Source organism: Rhodotorula paludigena, assembly GCF_050403205.1.
Source record: "Rhodotorula paludigena JCM10292 DNA, Rt_paludigena_JCM10292v1_ctg81, whole genome shotgun sequence".
NCBI classification, from domain to species: domain Eukaryota; kingdom Fungi; phylum Basidiomycota; class Microbotryomycetes; order Sporidiobolales; family Sporidiobolaceae; genus Rhodotorula; species Rhodotorula paludigena.
In genome coordinates, this window is record NW_027481377.1 from 1 (window position 1) to 16,466 (window position 16,466).

The window sequence follows — 16,466 nt, forward strand, 5'->3', positions numbered from 1 at the left end:
CCCCCCCCCCCCCCCCCCCCCCCCCCCCCCCCCCCCCCCCCCCCCCCCCCCCCCCCCCCCCCCCCCCCCCCCCCGCCGCCAGCTTGGTGCTCGTGTGACTGGGCTGGACAGCGTTTACTTCTGGTAGCACTCCCAAGCACACCCAGCCGCACTCTATCGGCTTTACTCCTAGCGACGACTTGCGCCCGTTGCCGTCGTCTGCTCTCATCGCGTGTTGGCGTCTGTCCGCTGGTCCCCTGCTCCTGCCTAGTCAAGCAGCCCACACAACAGTGCACACGAGCAGCGCTCCAGCCCCCGCTCCGGCCCGGCCGCCTCTCACCACCTCCATCGCCCTCTCGCACCCGGCGCACCCGCCATGCCCAACGCCAAACGCTCTGGCGCGCAGCGCAGGGCCCAGGCAAAGTCAGTCGCACTCACCACACTCTTTTTGCCCGGCCGGAGCGCCCGCTCGACGCAATCCTTGCCCACTCGAGCACCGCTTCCTCAGCTCGATGGACTCGCCCGACGTCGTCCATCTCGCCCGGGGAAGGACCGCGGTGGCCCCAGTCACGATGGATGGAGCATGCAAGGGTAGACTGTGGCACAGACAGGGCTCTCAAGGTGCAGACAGGCGCACCGCCCCTGCTCGTGTGCCCCGGGACGAGGACCGGATTCGCACCACACCCTCGCTTTCCTCCCCGCGCAAGCTTGGCTGACCCTCTCCTTCGTCACCCTCTGCAGGGCCCGCGCCTCGGCAGGCGGCGCAGGACCGTCCAGCAACTTTACCCCCTCGGGCGACTTCACCTTCTCGTCCTCGTCCTCGAACCAGCCCGGCTTCCAGAACCCCTACACCCAGCCCGGCTTCAACAACGGCTTCGGGCACGCCGATGACGACGACGACGACGACGACGACGAGTCGGACTCGGACGACTCGGACGGCGACGACGACTTCCCCGCCGAGAAGCCCGATTCCGAGCTTAGCGACGCCGAACGCCTCGCGCGCGCGGCGGAAAAGAAGGAGCAGGGCAACGTCGCGTACAAGCGGGGCGACTATCCGACGGCGACGCGGCACTACACGCACGCGCACGAGCTCGACCCGTCCAACGCCGCGTACCTCCTGAACCGCGCCGCCGCGCGCATGGGCTCCAAGCTGTGGAGCGCCGCGCTCGAAGACTGCCTCGCCGCACAGGCGCTCCAGCGCAACGACCCGCAGAGCAAGACGCTCCTGCGCACGGCGAAATGCCAGCTCGCGCTCGGGCTCGTCGCGCCCGCGCAGCAGACGCTCCACGAGGCGTTCCGCCTCGACCCGAGCAACCGCGCCGTCGCGAGCGAGAAGCAGCGCGCCGACCGCGTCGCCAACCACGTCGCCAACATCCGCCGCGACCTCGAGAAAAAGGACTGGAGCATGGTCCTCCTCGGCGTAGACGCCGCCGCGCGCGACTGCGAGGCAGACATCACCCCGCGCGAGTGGCGCATCTGGAAGGTCGAGGCCCTCGTCGGCAAGAAGCGCTTTGACGAGGCCCAGAGCATCGCCACGTGTGTCCTTCACGCCCTCCTCCCTCGACCCTCGTGGGAAGTGCTGACTGTGCGCGAACCACACAGCGACCTCCTCCGCCTCGACCCGCGCCAGCCCGAGCCGCTGTACTACCGCGGCCTGTGCCTCTACCTCTCGGGCAACAGCGACCAGGCCATCAAGCTGTGCCAGGAGGCGCTCCGCAACGACCCCGACTACACCAAGGCGCGGTGCGCTCCACGACTCTCTCCCCTTTCTCCTGTTGTAAAGCTGACCCGTCTGTCGCACACGCACCCAGCACGCTCCTGAAGCGGATCCGCGCGCTCGACGCGCTCAAGGAGCAAGGGAACGAAGCGTTCAAGGCGCAGCGCACCGAAGAGGCCATCGCAAAGTACTCGGAGGCGATCGAGCTCGACGCCGACAACGAGTCGATGCGCGCGACGCTGCTGAGCAACCGCGCGGCGGCGCACCTGCGGGTACGTCGCACCGCGTCTGGCGCCCCTCAGTTCCGATCCCTCCCCTTCCTCCACGAAGAGAGGGAACCGGATGCCTCGTCGGGCATATAGCACGCAGTCTCTGACTCGCATTGCATGCGCTCGCCGCTCCTCCGCTCCGCAGCTCAAGGATTACCCCTCCGCGATCGCCGACTGCACCTCGTGCCTCTCGCTCTCGTCGGCCTACTTCAAGGCGTACCGCACGCGCGGCCGCGCGCACCTCGCGCAGGAGGACTTTGACGCGGCCGTGAGCGACTTGAAGCAGGCGTACGAGCTCGCGCCCCAGGGGAGCAACGACGAGGCGGCGCTCAGGCGCGAGGTCAAGGACGCAGAGGCCAAGCTCAAGCGGAGCAAGATGAAGGTGCGGCCGCGCGCGTCACGTCTTGTGCTCTCTCCCGCCGCAGGGTCTCGGAGACGTCGGACCGAGAAGAGTGCAAGTGACTGACGGTGTCCGCGGTTGGACGTGCGCAGGACCACTACAAAGTCCTCGGCGTGCAGTCCGAGGCGACCGAGATCGAGATCAAGAAGGCGTACCGCAAGATGTCGCTCCTGCATCACCCGGACAAGGGCGGCGACGAGGCCGTCTTCAAGGAGGTGCGTCAGTTTCTGCCTGCGACGTGCGGGCAGTGCGCTCCTACTGTGCAGTCCCGCTACAGGCAAGGTGCAGGACGAGACTCACGCATCGTATCGCCCTGTATAGATCAGCGAGTCGTACCAGATCCTCAGCGATCCGCAACGGCGAGCAAAGTTCGATGCCGGCATCGACGAGGTGCGTTCTCTCGCTCCTGTCACTGCCCCCCTCTCCGGCTGCTCACGACCCATTCGTCGTCCGCACTTGCAGAGCGACCCAACAGGCGGCATGTCCGACTTTGACGGCTTTGGCGGCTCGCCCTTTGGCGGAGGGTTCGGCGGCTCGCCCTTTGGCGGCGGCGGGTTCGGCGGCGGTGCCTTCTCGATGGACGATCTGTTCGGCGGAGGCATGGGCGGCGGCGGGTTTGGTGGAGGCGGCGCGAGGCGAGGGTACGGCGGCGGAGGGTATTCGTACGGGTTCTGAGCGCGCCAACGGGAGCGAGGCGACGTGCAACGATACTGTCGCCGCATGCTGCCATCTCGTGGCTCTTGCTCGCTTGCTTGCTCGACAGTTTTCGCGCGAGGCCCGAGAGCAAGGTGAACAAGTTGAATTGCTCAAATCGGAAAGAGAGGCGGAACTTCGGAAACGAGAGCAGAAGACACGACTTTGTTTGGACGCGAGGACGACGGAACACAGTCCTCTTCACTCTGAGCACACCTTAAGCCGCGACCTTGGCAGCCGCGCCGCCGAGGACCTTCTCGGCGCTGGCGTAGCCGACGACCTCGCCGTCGTCGACCTCGACCGAGTCGAGGAGCTTAATGGCCTCGAGAGCGGCCTTCTTGCCAGATCCCATCATCGAAGCGAAGGTAGGACCGGTCCTCGACGAGCCGTCGAGCTCACTGAGCTCCATGCCGCCGGTAACGAGGCCGGGGAAGACCTCGCGCGTGTTGTTGACGATGTAGTCCTCGGCCGTGCGCATGTCGAGCGTGCGCATGTTACCGAGCTTCTCGACGAGGCCCGTCGCAACGAGGCGCTTGACCGCAAAGGCGCCGAAGGGACCGTCGTGGCCCGCGAACGAGAGGACGAGGGGCGCAGTGATGGTCTGCGGGTCCACTGCGAGGCGCAAACGCGGCGAGAGGTGGGACCGCACTGTGAGTACGATGTAGTGGCAAGATAGGCTTGACTTAATGCGTACTGCAGGACTGGAGGCCATGGGCGAGCGTCACGAGCGTGTAGTTGGTGACCACGCCGGCGATGCGGAGCGCGCCGGGGACCTTCGAGAGCGGGTCGGGGCGCGTGATAAGGTCCTCGACGGCGACAGCGTTGAAGACTGTAGGCGAAGGAAGCAGTCAGCTCGAGGACCGAGAGTGGAGGTCAATCACGACTGAGAAGGTCGAAACGCACGCTTAACGTTCGGAAACTGCACAAGGGGGCACAATTCCGAGCACGGTGCGCAGGATGACGAGACAGACGCAACGACGCGAGAGCGAGTCGGCGCGGGCAGGGGGAGAGAAGAGAGAGAAACGGAACAAAGGAGCATCAGCGGGGGGAGAGTCACGGGGGTTGGGGCACACAAAGACGCAGTCACTTCGCAGGCATTATCCTGGTTCAGCTAGAGAGCCCCTGCAACCTCGCCATTGTCCCCAGAATGGAGAACGGAAGCGAGGAGGCGATGCAGGTGCCGCTCGAAGCGGCGCGACAAAGGCGGCACGACAACGAGCGACAGATGCAGGCGGCCCTGACCGTATGATCTCAGCCGGCTGTGCACGCCGCTTCGACCTCGCGCCCCGCACTCGATACCCCGAGCCCTTTCGGGTCGAGGCAAAGAGGCAGGACGGAGAGACGAAGGGGGCGGAGGGAGCACGGCACCGGTCGCGTAGAGTGGTAGTAGTGCCCTATCCCGCAGACTCCCCAAAGAAGGCGCGCGCCGCCACATCCCCTCGAAGAGGTGGATGCGGCGAAATGCACGCGCCGTCGACTCCAACTGGCGCCGAAGCGCCCGCCTATCCGACTCCAAGCTGCACTACCGAGACGGAAGACGATGATGCCGAAGGCATCGCGAAGGTGCTCCCCTCTGGGCTCTTTGCGAAAAGAGCCCAGAGTGACTGATGAGAGCGAAGAGGAGAGAATCGTGGCACAACACGCCTCGCACCTGGAGAACCTGGCTGAGGATGGTCGACGTGAAGAGCGCCGCATGCTTGACGACGACATAGTCGCCCTCGTCCTCGAACGGCACGCCAACCTCCTCGAGGAAGGTGTGCATCGGCTTGCGCACGACCATCGAGGTCATGAGCTGCCCGCCGAGCCACGCGCCGCCGCCGGGCGCGACACCGGCCTCGAGGATCGTGATTTTAAGCTCCGGCCTGGCCTTGGCGAGCGTGTACGCAGCCGAGAGGCCCGCCGAGCCGGCGCCGACTGCGGATGTTCGCACGAAGTGAGTACGGTGTCGTGTCTTGTCGAGCGATCTTGCCGAGAGCAACGCACTGATGACGACGTCCGAGATGGCGTGGTCGTACATGCCCTCGGCGTAGCGCTTGGTCATGGCGCGCGAGACGATGTGCTCCTTGATGGGGGCGAACCGCATCCCACCGTCATAGTCCTCGACCCAGCGCGCGTCGTCCTTGGCCGCCGAAGCCGCGTCAGGGGCGGCGTCGGAGCCAGCCGACTCGGGCGGCGAGATCGGCTTGACGGCAGTCGACGAGAGGTCCTTCGAGTCGAGGGCGGGCGCAGAGGCGGGTGCGACGCGGAGCGAGGCGATCGACGACTTGAAGCCAGTGTAGTCCGACATGGTGCAGTAGAGGTTTGTGGAGTGTGGTGCGAGTGCTTGAAAGGGCGAGTGGGACGAGCGTGAGAAGGAGAGTCAAGCAGCGTCGCTCTCCCTCGCTCTCCATCCCCCACGCGAAGCCAGAGGCAGAGTGTATGCACTATGCGACACGCGTCCACCGCTCGTTCGATGCGAGCCCTTGAGGCGGTGCAGCGCGGTCTGAGCCGAGCAACCGAGCGGATACACCCGAGCCGAAGTGCGACTTGGGAAGGTCGAAAGTTACGAAGACAGCGGACAAGCGGGGGAGAAGAGATGTCGATACTGAGAAGAGAATCGCACTGCAACGCAGGGTTCTGTACAGACACATTTGCTCCGGCGCATCACCTGCGGAGGTAGACGACGAGCGCCGAGAGAACGGCGAGAAGGACCGACAAGGGCGCGCCGACGAGTTTCTTGAGCATCGACGGCCTGCGGATCACGCTGCCCGTCGCGAGCAGGAGGAACTTGAGCTTGCCGGCTGTCCGTCGCCGCCAAACGCAATTTGCCACCGTCAGTGCTGATCAAGGCGGCAGTCGGCACAGGGCAGACGGAGGACGCACGCGAGTAAGGCGGGTACCTCGAAGCGAGGACCGGCTCCATCCACGTCGGAACGCTCGCCGACGCGCGCTCGTGCGAAAATGTGTCGAAGGTCCTAAAGGAGAGTACGAGCGTGAGCAGAGTCCGCCGGTTTGAGGGGCGCGGCTTCGTTGGCGAAGACGACCATCGGGTGCAGAAGCACCGCCTCAGGGCGGCGACCCAGCCCCCCGTCTCGGCATCCCCACGGTCCAGCAAAGGAGACGGGGACGCACCTCCTCCCGTGGTAGTTGCCATACCCGGCCTGTCCCGTCCCGCCAAACGGCAAGCCGGGGATCATGAACTGCACGAGGACGTCGTTCTGCATGAAGCTGCCGCTCCTCGTGCGCTCAAAGACTGCCGTCGCATCGTATTCGCTTCGAGTCAGTCTCGCTGCGAGCGGGGGAGAAGAAGTGTCGGAGCGGGACGCACCGTAATCGCGCGAGGCGCGGCTCGAGGTGAAGACGTAAAGCGCGAGGGGCGTCTCGCGCGCCTGGATGAAGCGCGTCATGGCCTCGAGCGAGGGCAGCGTCAGGACGGGGAGGATCGGGCCAAAGATCTCGTCTGTGTCGATGTGGCGATCCTTCAAAGGTCAGCTCGGGCCTGCGAGAACGGCCGAAAGAGCATCCAAGTGGAAGAGCGCGCCAACGCACCCTTCATCAGTGCGTCGTCCTCCTTGACGTTGCGCACGATCGTCACCTCGACCTTGCGCTCCTTCTCGTCCTTTCCGCCGCCGACAACAATCTCGCCCTTTGTCGCGTCGAGGAGCGCGCACACGCGCTTGAAATGGTTCGCGTTGACGATGCGCGAGTAGTTGGGGTTCTGGAGGAGCGAGGTCGACGAGGCGGACGAGGAGGAGGGGGCAGAGAGGGCGGCGAGCGCGCGCTTGAGCGCCGCGAGGAGCTTGGGCTCGAGCGAAGGGGTCGTCAGGACGTAGTCGACCGAGATACAAATCTGTGCGTGGAACGACTCTACGTATCAGCGAGAAGCGCTTTTCAAGCAGGGCCCGTCTTATTAAACGAGTGGAGGTAGTTCACGCACCTGCCCGGCATTGACAAACTTGGCCCAGACGATGCGTTTCGCGACGACGTCGAGGTTGGCGTCTTCAAGGACGATGGCGGGGCTCTTTCCGCCGAGCTCGAGCGTGACGGGCGTGAGGTGCTCGGCGGCCGCCTTCGCGACGATGCGCCCGACGTTGCCCGAGCCCGTGTAGAAGACGTGGTCGAAGCGGAGCTTGAGGAGCGCGGACGACTGCTCGAGGCCGCCCGTGACGCAGATGAAGGACGTCGGGTCGAGGTACTTGGGCAGGAGCGACGCGAGGAGGTCCGACGTGTGCGGGGCTTGCTCGGCGGGCTGGGGCCGCGACGTTGCTCAGTGAGTTACTGAACGCAGGCTTCCCCAAATCGGGCGACCGAGCTCACCTTGACGAGTGCGGTGCAGCCGGCACTGATGGCGCCGAGAAGCGGCGTCAAGAGGAGCGTGATCGGGTCTGGGATGCGCGTGAGGCATCAGTCTGCCGAGCCGGGTGCAGCGCGTGCGAGAGCTTACAGTTCCAGGTGCCGATGACGAGGACGATGCCTGCGATTATGTGGAAGATGGGGTCAGTTCCGCGCAGCGAAAGCAGACAGGTGCGAGCATCCGCACCCTTTGGCTCGTGGTAGATAGTCGGCTTGGCAGCCATCCACGTCGGGCTCGTCTTGACACGGGTGGGCTTGGCCCAGTGCGCGACGTGGTCGTGCACGTCGTTGATCTCTGCCTTCATGGGATTGATCTCGGCCGTGATGGTCTCGAAGTGCGGGCGCCCGAGATCCTTCTCAAGGGCGGCGCAGAACGCATCTTCGTTGTCTTGCTGCGGGCGGCATATCAGGATCAGTGCGGGGCCAGAGCGAGGAGAGAGAAGAAGAGGGAAGGGAAGGAGGAGACTTACGACGAGGAAGCCGAGTTGCTTGATCTGATGCTTGCGCCAGGCGATGGGACGGGTCTTGCCGGACAAGAAGGTCTCGGTGACGGTGTCGTAGGCCTGCAGAGCGCCGTGCGAGCGAGTGAGCAAGCGATGCTCGGAGTCCGAGGTGGGGCAGCACCGTCGGCGCGCGCAAGGGAGAGGGGCCCGAGGCTGACCTTCTGGATGTTGTCTACGCTAGTCTCGAGCATCGTGGCTGCGGTGCGGGTGTCTGGCAGGAGCGCAAGCGGCAGAGAGCGAGAGCGAGTCCGGCGAACGCGCAACCCGAGGTCGCCGAAAATCACGCCCGGCCAGTGTGCGCGCAAGCGAGTGCCAGAGCAATCCGGCAAGTAGGAACTACCTGTACTGGCTTGCGCGCACCTTTGCCTGGCTCGATCGGTCAACGAGGGAGTCGAACAGGGCGAGCACCGCCTCCTCGTCCGGAGAAACCAGGAGCAACTGAGCAAATGCAGCTACACTGTCGTGCATACAGTGGAAGCATTTTCACACAAGCGGGCGTGTGCGCTGCTGTGCCGGTGTTCGCTCATCTAGTCGCCTTCCGCTCATCCGCGGTAGCTTCCTCGCGCTCTCCGACAGCAAGTGAGGCTGCGCATCGGCGAGACGCCGAGCCTGTGCACGCGCCCGCTGCGTCTGCCCGCCCTCTCCTGCGCACGCGACTCTGGCCCTCGAGGGCACCATGTCGCGAGTCTACGCGCCGCTCTCCCCCGCCGACGCCGAGCCTGCGCCCGTCGAGCCCTTTGCGCAGCCGCAGAGCAACCCTGCGCACCCGCGGCGCACGCAGACCCGCGTCCACCCGCCCGCCGTCGTCGTCCCCGACCCGTTCGCCCCACTCGGACCCCGATACACCGACCGCGGCGAAGATGACGATGACGCCGCGAGCTCGCTCTCGGGTGGGGACGACGCGACGCTGTGGGAGCGCGACGCCGACGACCTTGCGGACGCGCACCGCGGCGACAAGGAGCGCACAAAGCTCCTCGACGAGGCTGCGCTGCTCGACCCCGAGGCGCAGCACCCGCGCGGGTCCGACGATGACGACGACGAGTGGGTGCGCAGGCCGGGGCACGGGCGTGGAGCCACCGGCGCGCAGAAGCAGCACCGCCGCCGCCTGCTCGGAACCGTCGTCGCCGCCCTCGTCGGCGTAGTCGTCGCTGCGGCGCTCCTTGCACGCATCCTCTCGCCGTCGACGGGGCGGCATACATTCCGCGGAGAAGGGCTCAGGCACATCACGCGCGACGAGCTCGCAAACGGGACGTTCTGGAGCGAGGGCGTCCAGCTCGAGTGGGTCGCTGAAGGTCAGTCGGGCATTGCGCATTCCTGCGGATGACTGGTCCGGGATCCTGCCGGTCTCCGCGGTATGAACGTGTCGAGTGTCTGACCTGTTCTCGCTCTCCTTCCGCAGCGGGCGACGGCGTGTTCAGCCAGCGCGCGACCGATGGCTCCATCGTCCTGACCGACATCAGCGCCAACTCGTCTAGACTCCTCGTCAACGGCGACGACGTCCGCGATGTGCGCCCCATAATCTTACCTATATCCCGTGAATAGCGCTGACTTTGCGAGACCTCGCAGGAGAACGGCGACAAGCTCGACTGGGCGCGCTTCAAGCCGAGCGCCGACATGCAGCACGTCCTCTTCGACGGGGAATGGACCAAGGTAGCGATTGTTCCCTGCCATCATGCAACGCGTACTGATCCGCTAGTCGCCGCAGGTCTGGCGCCACTCGACGCTCGCCAACTTCCACCTTCACACCCTCTCCTCCTCGAACACGATCCCGCTCCTCCCGCCCTCGTCTCCGCCGCAGACCTCGCTCGCCGTCTTCTCGCCGACGACGCACCACCTCGCGTACGTGCACGCTAACGACCTGTTCGTCCTCGCGGCGGGGACGTGGGAGGGCGGGCGAGCGCGCGATGCGCAGGCGATGCAGCGCGCGGCGGTCAGGGTTACCGAGGACGGGGGTGCGACGGTGTTCAACGGCGTGCCCGACTGGGCGTACGAAGAGGAGGTGTGCTCCTGCCCCTCGCTCGTCCACCTGCGTTGCGACGCGGCCTGAGCTTACCTTGCGCCTCTGTCGCGTGCAGATCTTCTCGTCCGACTCGGCGCTGTGGTGGTCACCCACGTCCGACTACCTCGCCTTTCTCAGCTTCGACGAGACGGATGTGCCCGAGTACGAGTATCCGGTGTACAACTCGGACCCGGACCAGCCGGGTGGAGAACCGTACCCTCACAAGGTTACCATGCGCTATCCCAAGGTGCGTCGGACGCGCCGCATTGCCGTGCACGCTTTCCCTAAAAGGCAGGCAGCTCATTTCTTGTGGTCTGTTGATCGCACAGCCGGGCTACCCGAACCCGCGCGTGCGCCTACGCGTCTTCTCCCTCTCGGCCTACCTGTCTCGCTCCGCCCAAGCGACCTCTTCTTCGCGCGTGACGCCGCGCGTGCGCACCTCGCTCTACACCCTCAGCTTCTCGTCGCCCTTCCCGGCGGACGACGTGCTCGTGACGCAGGTCGCGTGGATCGGCGAGCGCGAGCTCGTCGTCAAGGCGACGGACCGGATCGCGCGCGTGGAGCGCGTCGCGTACTTTAACCTGGGCGAGGTCGATGCGCAGGGAGAGGAGGAGGAGCGGATCGTGGTGGGGAGGGTGGTCAGGGAGACGGACTGGGAGGCGGTCGATGGCGGCTGGGCCGAGCCGGTGCGTCGGGCGTTGATCCACGGTCTCATCGAAGTCTGCACGTCATGCAACTGTACTGATGTTGGCGACTGCCCGCTGCAGACTCAAAACATCGTCGGCATCGCCTCGACCGTCTCTCTCGCATCATCCTCTTCCGCTTCGGCAGGCGCAACCGCTCCGATCCCGTCGTACCCGTCCGGCTACCTCGACGTCCTCCCAGACGCGGCCGGCTACAATCACATCGCATACTTCTCGCCGCCGGACGCGAAGGAACCTGTGTGGCTTACGAGCGGCGCGTGGGAGATAGACGGCGGGATCGAGCGTGTCGATGTTCAGCGCGGCCTCGTGTGCGTAGCCGCTCGTAAATTCAGCTCATCTATCTCCGTCAGCTTGCTGATTTCGCTTCCGGTGTTTGCACAGCTACTTCATCGCCGCCAACCCCACTGTCGCGCGACACCTCTACTCGATTTCGCTCCCGTCTTCTCCCGCCGACTTGTCCGCCCTCCGCAACGGCTCAAAACGCCTAGCCGAGCCGACCAAACTTAGCCTCGTGCGGGGGGAGAAGGAGCGGAAGAGCAAGGGGAAAGAGGAGGATGCGGAGATGGCGAATTATGCGGTGAGCGTTTCGCCGGGCGGAGGCGTGTATCAGCTCAACTACGGTGCGTTCCGGACGACTGAGACAATTTCGAGACTGGCCCTGACGTTCTTGCGATGATTGCAGAGGGTCCCGACGTGCCCTGGCAGAAGCTCTTCAAGGTCGACGATCCGAGTGCGTCCGTTCTCGCTCGTCTGAAAGGCAGAAGCCGAAGCTCACGCGCACTGCCCGCAGACTACTCGCTCACGCTCGCAAACAATTCGCACCTCGCCACCCTCGACGCCCAGTACCAGCATGCGCGCATCGTGCACTCCGTCGTCGCACTATCAGGTACGCAGGACGCGCTGGGCAAAGGCACGGGTCTCGTCGAGCTCAACGCGATGGAGATCAGGCCGCCGATGATGGACGAGAGCGGCAAGACCAAGTATCCGGTGCTGTTCCAGGTGTGCGTCCCTTCTCGAGCGCATTCTGCTGGCTGGCTGGCTGTCTCCCGAGGCGGCCGAGCTGACGGATTCGTACCTCGTGCAACGCACAGCTACGGCGGACCCAACTCGCAAACGGTGACGACTCGCTTCCAGCGCGACTGGCACCACTACCTCGCCGTCTCGCTCGGCTACATCGTCGTGCGTGTTGACCCGCGCGGGACCGGCTTCCGCGGCCGACGCTTTCGCACGACTGTGCGCGGGAGGCTCGGACAGATTGAGGCGGAGGACGTGGTCGCTGCCGCGGAGGAGTGGGCGAAGAAGCCGTATGTCGATGAGAAGAGGGTCGGAATCTGGGGCTGGGTGCGTCAGGCGCTTCTCTCGCTACGCTCGTGACTGGCCTCGATAGCTTGGGACCCGGTGGTGAGCCATTGCACTTCGAGTCGACTGACGCTCCTGCTCTTTGCGCAGTCTTACGGCGGGTTCCTCACGTCCAAGGTCATCGAGACCAACTCGACTGTCTTTGGACTCGGCATGGCTGTCGCGCCCGTGACCGACTGGCGCTTCTGTACGCTCCTTGAACCGCCTGCTCAGATCGCATTTCCCGCTGACCCCGCCCCCCATTCTGCACCCACTCTACTCTGGTCCTTCCACTCCGAACGACACATACTACCACCGTGGCATCGCGCTCGCCAAAATCAGACGACTCGATCTACACCGAGCGCTACATGTCGACGCCCGAGCTGAATCCCAGCGGGTACGCCAACGCAAGCGTCTCGAGGATGGCCGGATTCAAGCACGCCGACTTTGCGCTGGCGCACGGGTGCGTGCCACTGCTCCGAGATGTCAGTGTTGCTATCTGGTCTCGCCACTGACATGTCTGGATTTGTTTGCACACAGATCGGGCGACGACAATGTGCACTACCAGAACACGGCAAATCTCCTCGACCGCTTCACAATTGCGCAGGTCCGGTGAGTCCGCCCTTTGCGAGCTTCTCCGCATGATTTGCAGGTCAACACAGAGCTGCAATTCCTTACGGTGAATGGCAGAGCAACTGACGGACCCTTTGCCCCTCCCCTCCCTCCTTCCCGTGTGCAGCAACTTCCGCTTCCGCATGTTCACCGATAGCGATCACAGCATCTCAACGCGCGGAGCATACTGGGAGCTGATGGCCTGGCTCGAGGGTTTCGTGCGTTCCCTCGCGTCCTTCTCCCGCTCGATCTCCCCTGACTGGACCCCGCATCGCAGCTTCTGGAACGCTTCGGCGAGGGTGGCAGGACCAAGAGCAGGTGGAAGCTCAAGGTCGAGCAGGCCGGCTTGACGGAGGCTGAGCGAGAGAGGGAGCGCGAGCGGGAGTGACTTTGGTCTTTCCTGCTTCCTTCCTTTCCGTCCTCGTCTCGCCTCGAACGATTGTTGTTGGAGACGTCCTCGTCGACCAGTCTGTATGTACTTGTGATCTAGAGGGGCTTGCATGGTTGTCACGTCGGATCATTCGCATTCTCACGCCCATTCTCCCTTTCGCCGTCGACCTGCCGGACAACCTTCTCCTCGGCTCCCTCTTGTGCCAAGACCAGTCTGCTCGGCTCTCACGCATGTCACACTCGCTCTCGTCCGCCCTGGCAACCTTGCGCCTGTTCAGGCAGTCGGCACTCGACACGGGGATCCGGTCTTCTTCCGCGCGAGCGAGAAGACAGTCCCTTTGTGCCGGGATGAGACACTGCTGAGACGCCTCAAATCATCAGGTTGCAGATCCCTCTTCCCACTCTGGCAGGCGACGTCCGGCACGACCGCACCCGCGTGAGCGGAGCGCTTGCCGAGGCGGGCAGGTGTCGCCCGGCGACGCGAGCGCGCACGCGTGCGCGGTGTCTTCCCCTCTCCTCCTCCTGTCTCCCGTCTTCCCTTACACGCTTATCTTGCCCATGACTGTCGGTTCGGAGGCCGAGCTCTCACCCGCATTGCAACCGGTGGCCCGGCTAGTCTGCGACATGCATGATCGCCCGGCGTCGTGGTCCCCATCTCTTCGCGCGCTTTGTCCATGCCGCTAGAGCAGCGTGCATGCGGACTTCAGTCGGCGCTCCCTTGCTCCTGCTCTTCACCGCTGTGCCCGCTCGCTAGTCTGCGCACCCGTGACGACGAAGCTGTCGTGACGGCTTGCTCTGGCTTCCTTGCGACCTCTTCCCTACACCGCCTCGCGCCAGTATGAAGCGCGTACAGCCTTTCGCGAAGCGCTCCTATCCGCGAACGCTCAGCAATGACTTCGACGACGACAAGGTTGACGTCGTCTACTGCGACCTGAGCGATTACAGCGACTCGTCGGTGCCCGGGTCGCCCTCGACGGAGACGAGCAAGCCGCTTCTCGGCAATTGGGCGTCCCGCTCGCCTGCTGTGCACCGTCTTCCTTCGGCAGAACGCGCCAAGCCCCGCCCGCGGCCCACACGCCGCCTTGCCGTCGCGCTTGCGTGCGGCGCCTTCATCCTCGTTGCACTCGTCCGCATCCGCCCAGACTCGCCGACCACCAAGGGCCTGCGCAGTGCTCGGTGTCGTCTTACGGGTGGGCGCCTAGGTTGCCCTGCCGATGTATCCGGCGAGTGGCGCTTCAAGGAGCGGAACGGCGAGCTCTTCTACCCTGCCGTGCCTGCCGACCCCTTCGCCCCTTCCATTTCGCCTGCCTCGCCGCCCCATCCAATCCACCACCTCATCCGCGAAGCCGAAGACGCCTGGGCCGCCAAGGTTGCACGTCAGAGCAAGACGCTCGAGCAGGCCGTGGCCGAGTACGAGCGGCGGTACAAGCAGCCCCCGCCGCGTGGCTTCGACGCCTGGTTCGCCGTTGCGCAGGCGAACGACGTGCAGCTTCTCGACGAGTACGACTCGATCCACGAGCGTATCGAGCCGTTCGCCGGCCTCTCGCCCGAGACGCTGCGAGAACGTAGCGCAATGCTTCAGGGTGCGCCGGGTGCCGAGGACGTATGGCTTCACCAGCACACGGTGACGATACACGTTTCGGAGAAGGGAACAAAGCTCGAGGCGGAGGGGCCGATGCGCGAGGTGAATCATCGCGCGGACCAGGTCCTCGCGCTCCTCGAGGACTTCGCGCACCTCCTCCCCGACCTCAACATCACCATCACCGGGCACGATCTGCCCTGGATCGTCATCTCGGGCGAACAGCAGGAGATGTACCGCAAGGCGGCGCGCGAGAAGACTTGTACGTTGGCTTGCACACTCCGCTCTCGTCTGCTGAATCCATGACGCAAACTGACTACCGGAATGACGCAATTTTTCCGCAGATCTTGACGACATCTCGACACATATGGAGAACTGGGACCTCGATGGTTGGCAGCTGGCCTGCCCGCCCGACTCGCCAATCCGCCGGGAACCGCGCCTTACAACGCTGTCACAGCCTGCCGAGACGTCGAAGAGCTTCATTGGCCTCGATCACGTCGGCGCGATGGACGTCTGTCACTTCCCCGACAACCGCATCCTGCACGGCTTCACTGCCTGGTGCGTGTCTTTCCCTCACGCCGGCGGTGTCCCCACAACGCAAGGGCAGCGATCCCGCAAAGGCCATGCCTCCCAAAGGCTATCTCTGACGAGCTCTCGCGCGATCACAGGGAAGGTCCCCGTCCCGGCGTCCTGTTCCCGCTCTTCTCTTTCTCGACCTCGTCCCTCAACTCCGACCTCCTCCTTCCTCCGCTCGAGCAATACGAGCGCGGCGTCATCAACGACGTCTCCTGGTCCGACAAGACGTTCGCCAAGGCCCTCTGGCGCGGAACGACCACGGGCGGCGACCTCGTCGCACCGCTACCTCGCAAGTTTTCGCAGCGCATCCGCCTCGCAAAATGTGAGTAGCAATCAGCTCGATCCAGTGACGCAGCTCGCTGACCTTTCCCATTTTCGCAGTGCCGAGTCTCACCGGCGAGACGACCCTCCCGCTTGCTGCGCACGATCAGCCGGACCATCTTGGGCCAGTCAGCGAGATCACCGCCGCCACCGCGGACCTCACCGACGAGTACCTCGATGTCATGTTTGCCGGTTCACCTGCTCAGTGCGGCGACGAGAAGATGTGCGCTACCCTTTCGCGCGAGTTTGACTTTGACGGGTACATGCCCGACTCGGCCCAGTACCAGGTGCGCTCTCGCCTACATGCCTGTATCCCCATACGCTTCTGACGGCGCTTCCTCTGCTTCCAGTACAAGTATCTGATCGATATCGACGGCAATGGTTGGAGCGGGCGCTTCCACCGGTGCGCATTCGCCCTCGATCTGTCAGAAACAGGACAAGCTGACTCACCGCCATCCACGCAGCCTGATGAGTAGCAACTCGCTCGTGTTGAAGAGCTCGATCTTCCCCGAGTGGTACTCAGAGCGCATCCAGCCCTGGGTCCAGTGCGTCTCTCTTGCTGGCGTCGACGGCTCGATGTCATGACTGATGGTGTACTTCTTTGCGCAGCTATGTTCCGCTCAAGCTTGACTACTCCGACCTTCTACCTATCATGGCCTTCTTCCGTGGCGCACCCGAGGACGGACGGGGCAATCACGATCACCTCGCCGAGAAGATTGCGACGCAGGGCAAGGAGTGGGCCGAGTCGCACTGGCGCTGGGTCGACATGCAGGCGTATCTGTTCCGCACGCTGCTCGAGTACGCGCGCACCATGAACCGCGACGAGACGTATACCAACTACGACCTCGGCACTTCGGACTAAATCCGGTTTCCTTCCTTCTCGAGCATCTCAACCCGCACTCATTGCATACATTCCCCTGTGTTGTTGCCATCGTACACATTTACAGCAAAGATACGTTTTCCCGCGTCCCGTCACGACGAGGTGGCTCCGTTCGCGCGAAAGCACGACCTGCTCGTTCAGCCCATTTCCGCTCGCCAAGGCAGGCCGCGAGCC

The 16,466-nt window shown here is 64.5% G+C and overlaps 5 protein-coding genes across 5 annotated transcripts; 3 read left to right on the forward strand and 2 right to left on the reverse strand.

Annotated features, from left to right (window-relative positions):
* Positions 1–355: 355 nt before the first annotated feature.
* JCM10292_006932 (J domain-containing protein) lies at positions 356–3,040 on the forward strand (the record flags this gene model as incomplete). The annotated part of the gene is made up of 8 exons (XM_076652564.1): positions 356–402; positions 721–1,515; positions 1,582–1,722; positions 1,791–1,968; positions 2,111–2,347; positions 2,458–2,580; positions 2,687–2,755; positions 2,828–3,040. The coding sequence occupies 8 exons, from the start codon at positions 356–358 to the stop codon at positions 3,038–3,040; spliced, it is 1,803 nt and encodes a 600-aa protein (XP_076501861.1).
* Positions 3,041–3,275: 235 nt separating this feature from the next.
* Positions 3,276–5,345, reverse strand: THI4 (thiamine thiazole synthase; the record flags this gene model as incomplete). Its single annotated transcript, XM_076652565.1, has 5 exons — positions 3,276–3,670; positions 3,753–3,887; positions 3,962–3,977; positions 4,710–4,972; positions 5,042–5,345. 5 exons carry the CDS (start codon positions 5,343–5,345, stop codon positions 3,276–3,278), a joined length of 1,113 nt encoding a protein of 370 aa, XP_076501862.1.
* A 356-nt stretch (positions 5,346–5,701) lies between these two features.
* HFD1 (hexadecenal dehydrogenase) lies at positions 5,702–8,084 on the reverse strand (the record flags this gene model as incomplete). The annotated part of the gene is made up of 11 exons (XM_076652566.1): positions 5,702–5,838; positions 5,921–6,012; positions 6,170–6,290; positions 6,366–6,497; positions 6,587–6,887; positions 6,975–7,286; positions 7,355–7,422; positions 7,482–7,511; positions 7,578–7,782; positions 7,861–7,953; positions 8,052–8,084. The coding sequence occupies 11 exons, from the start codon at positions 8,082–8,084 to the stop codon at positions 5,702–5,704; spliced, it is 1,524 nt and encodes a 507-aa protein (XP_076501863.1).
* Positions 8,085–8,569: 485 nt separating this feature from the next.
* Positions 8,570–12,934, forward strand: JCM10292_006935 (uncharacterized protein; the record flags this gene model as incomplete). The annotated part of the gene is made up of 16 exons (XM_076652567.1): positions 8,570–9,185; positions 9,293–9,399; positions 9,460–9,543; positions 9,599–9,892; positions 9,969–10,139; positions 10,222–10,578; positions 10,660–10,904; positions 10,978–11,216; positions 11,279–11,326; positions 11,387–11,597; positions 11,688–11,937; positions 12,046–12,142; positions 12,277–12,397; positions 12,475–12,546; positions 12,674–12,764; positions 12,824–12,934. The coding sequence occupies 16 exons, from the start codon at positions 8,570–8,572 to the stop codon at positions 12,932–12,934; spliced, it is 3,114 nt and encodes a 1,037-aa protein (XP_076501864.1).
* An 840-nt stretch (positions 12,935–13,774) lies between these two features.
* Positions 13,775–16,274, forward strand: JCM10292_006936 (uncharacterized protein; the record flags this gene model as incomplete). Its single annotated transcript, XM_076652568.1, has 7 exons — positions 13,775–14,777; positions 14,860–15,073; positions 15,184–15,413; positions 15,473–15,699; positions 15,763–15,815; positions 15,877–15,957; positions 16,022–16,274. 7 exons carry the CDS (start codon positions 13,775–13,777, stop codon positions 16,272–16,274), a joined length of 2,061 nt encoding a protein of 686 aa, XP_076501865.1.
* Between the last annotated feature and the right edge of the window lie 192 nt (positions 16,275–16,466).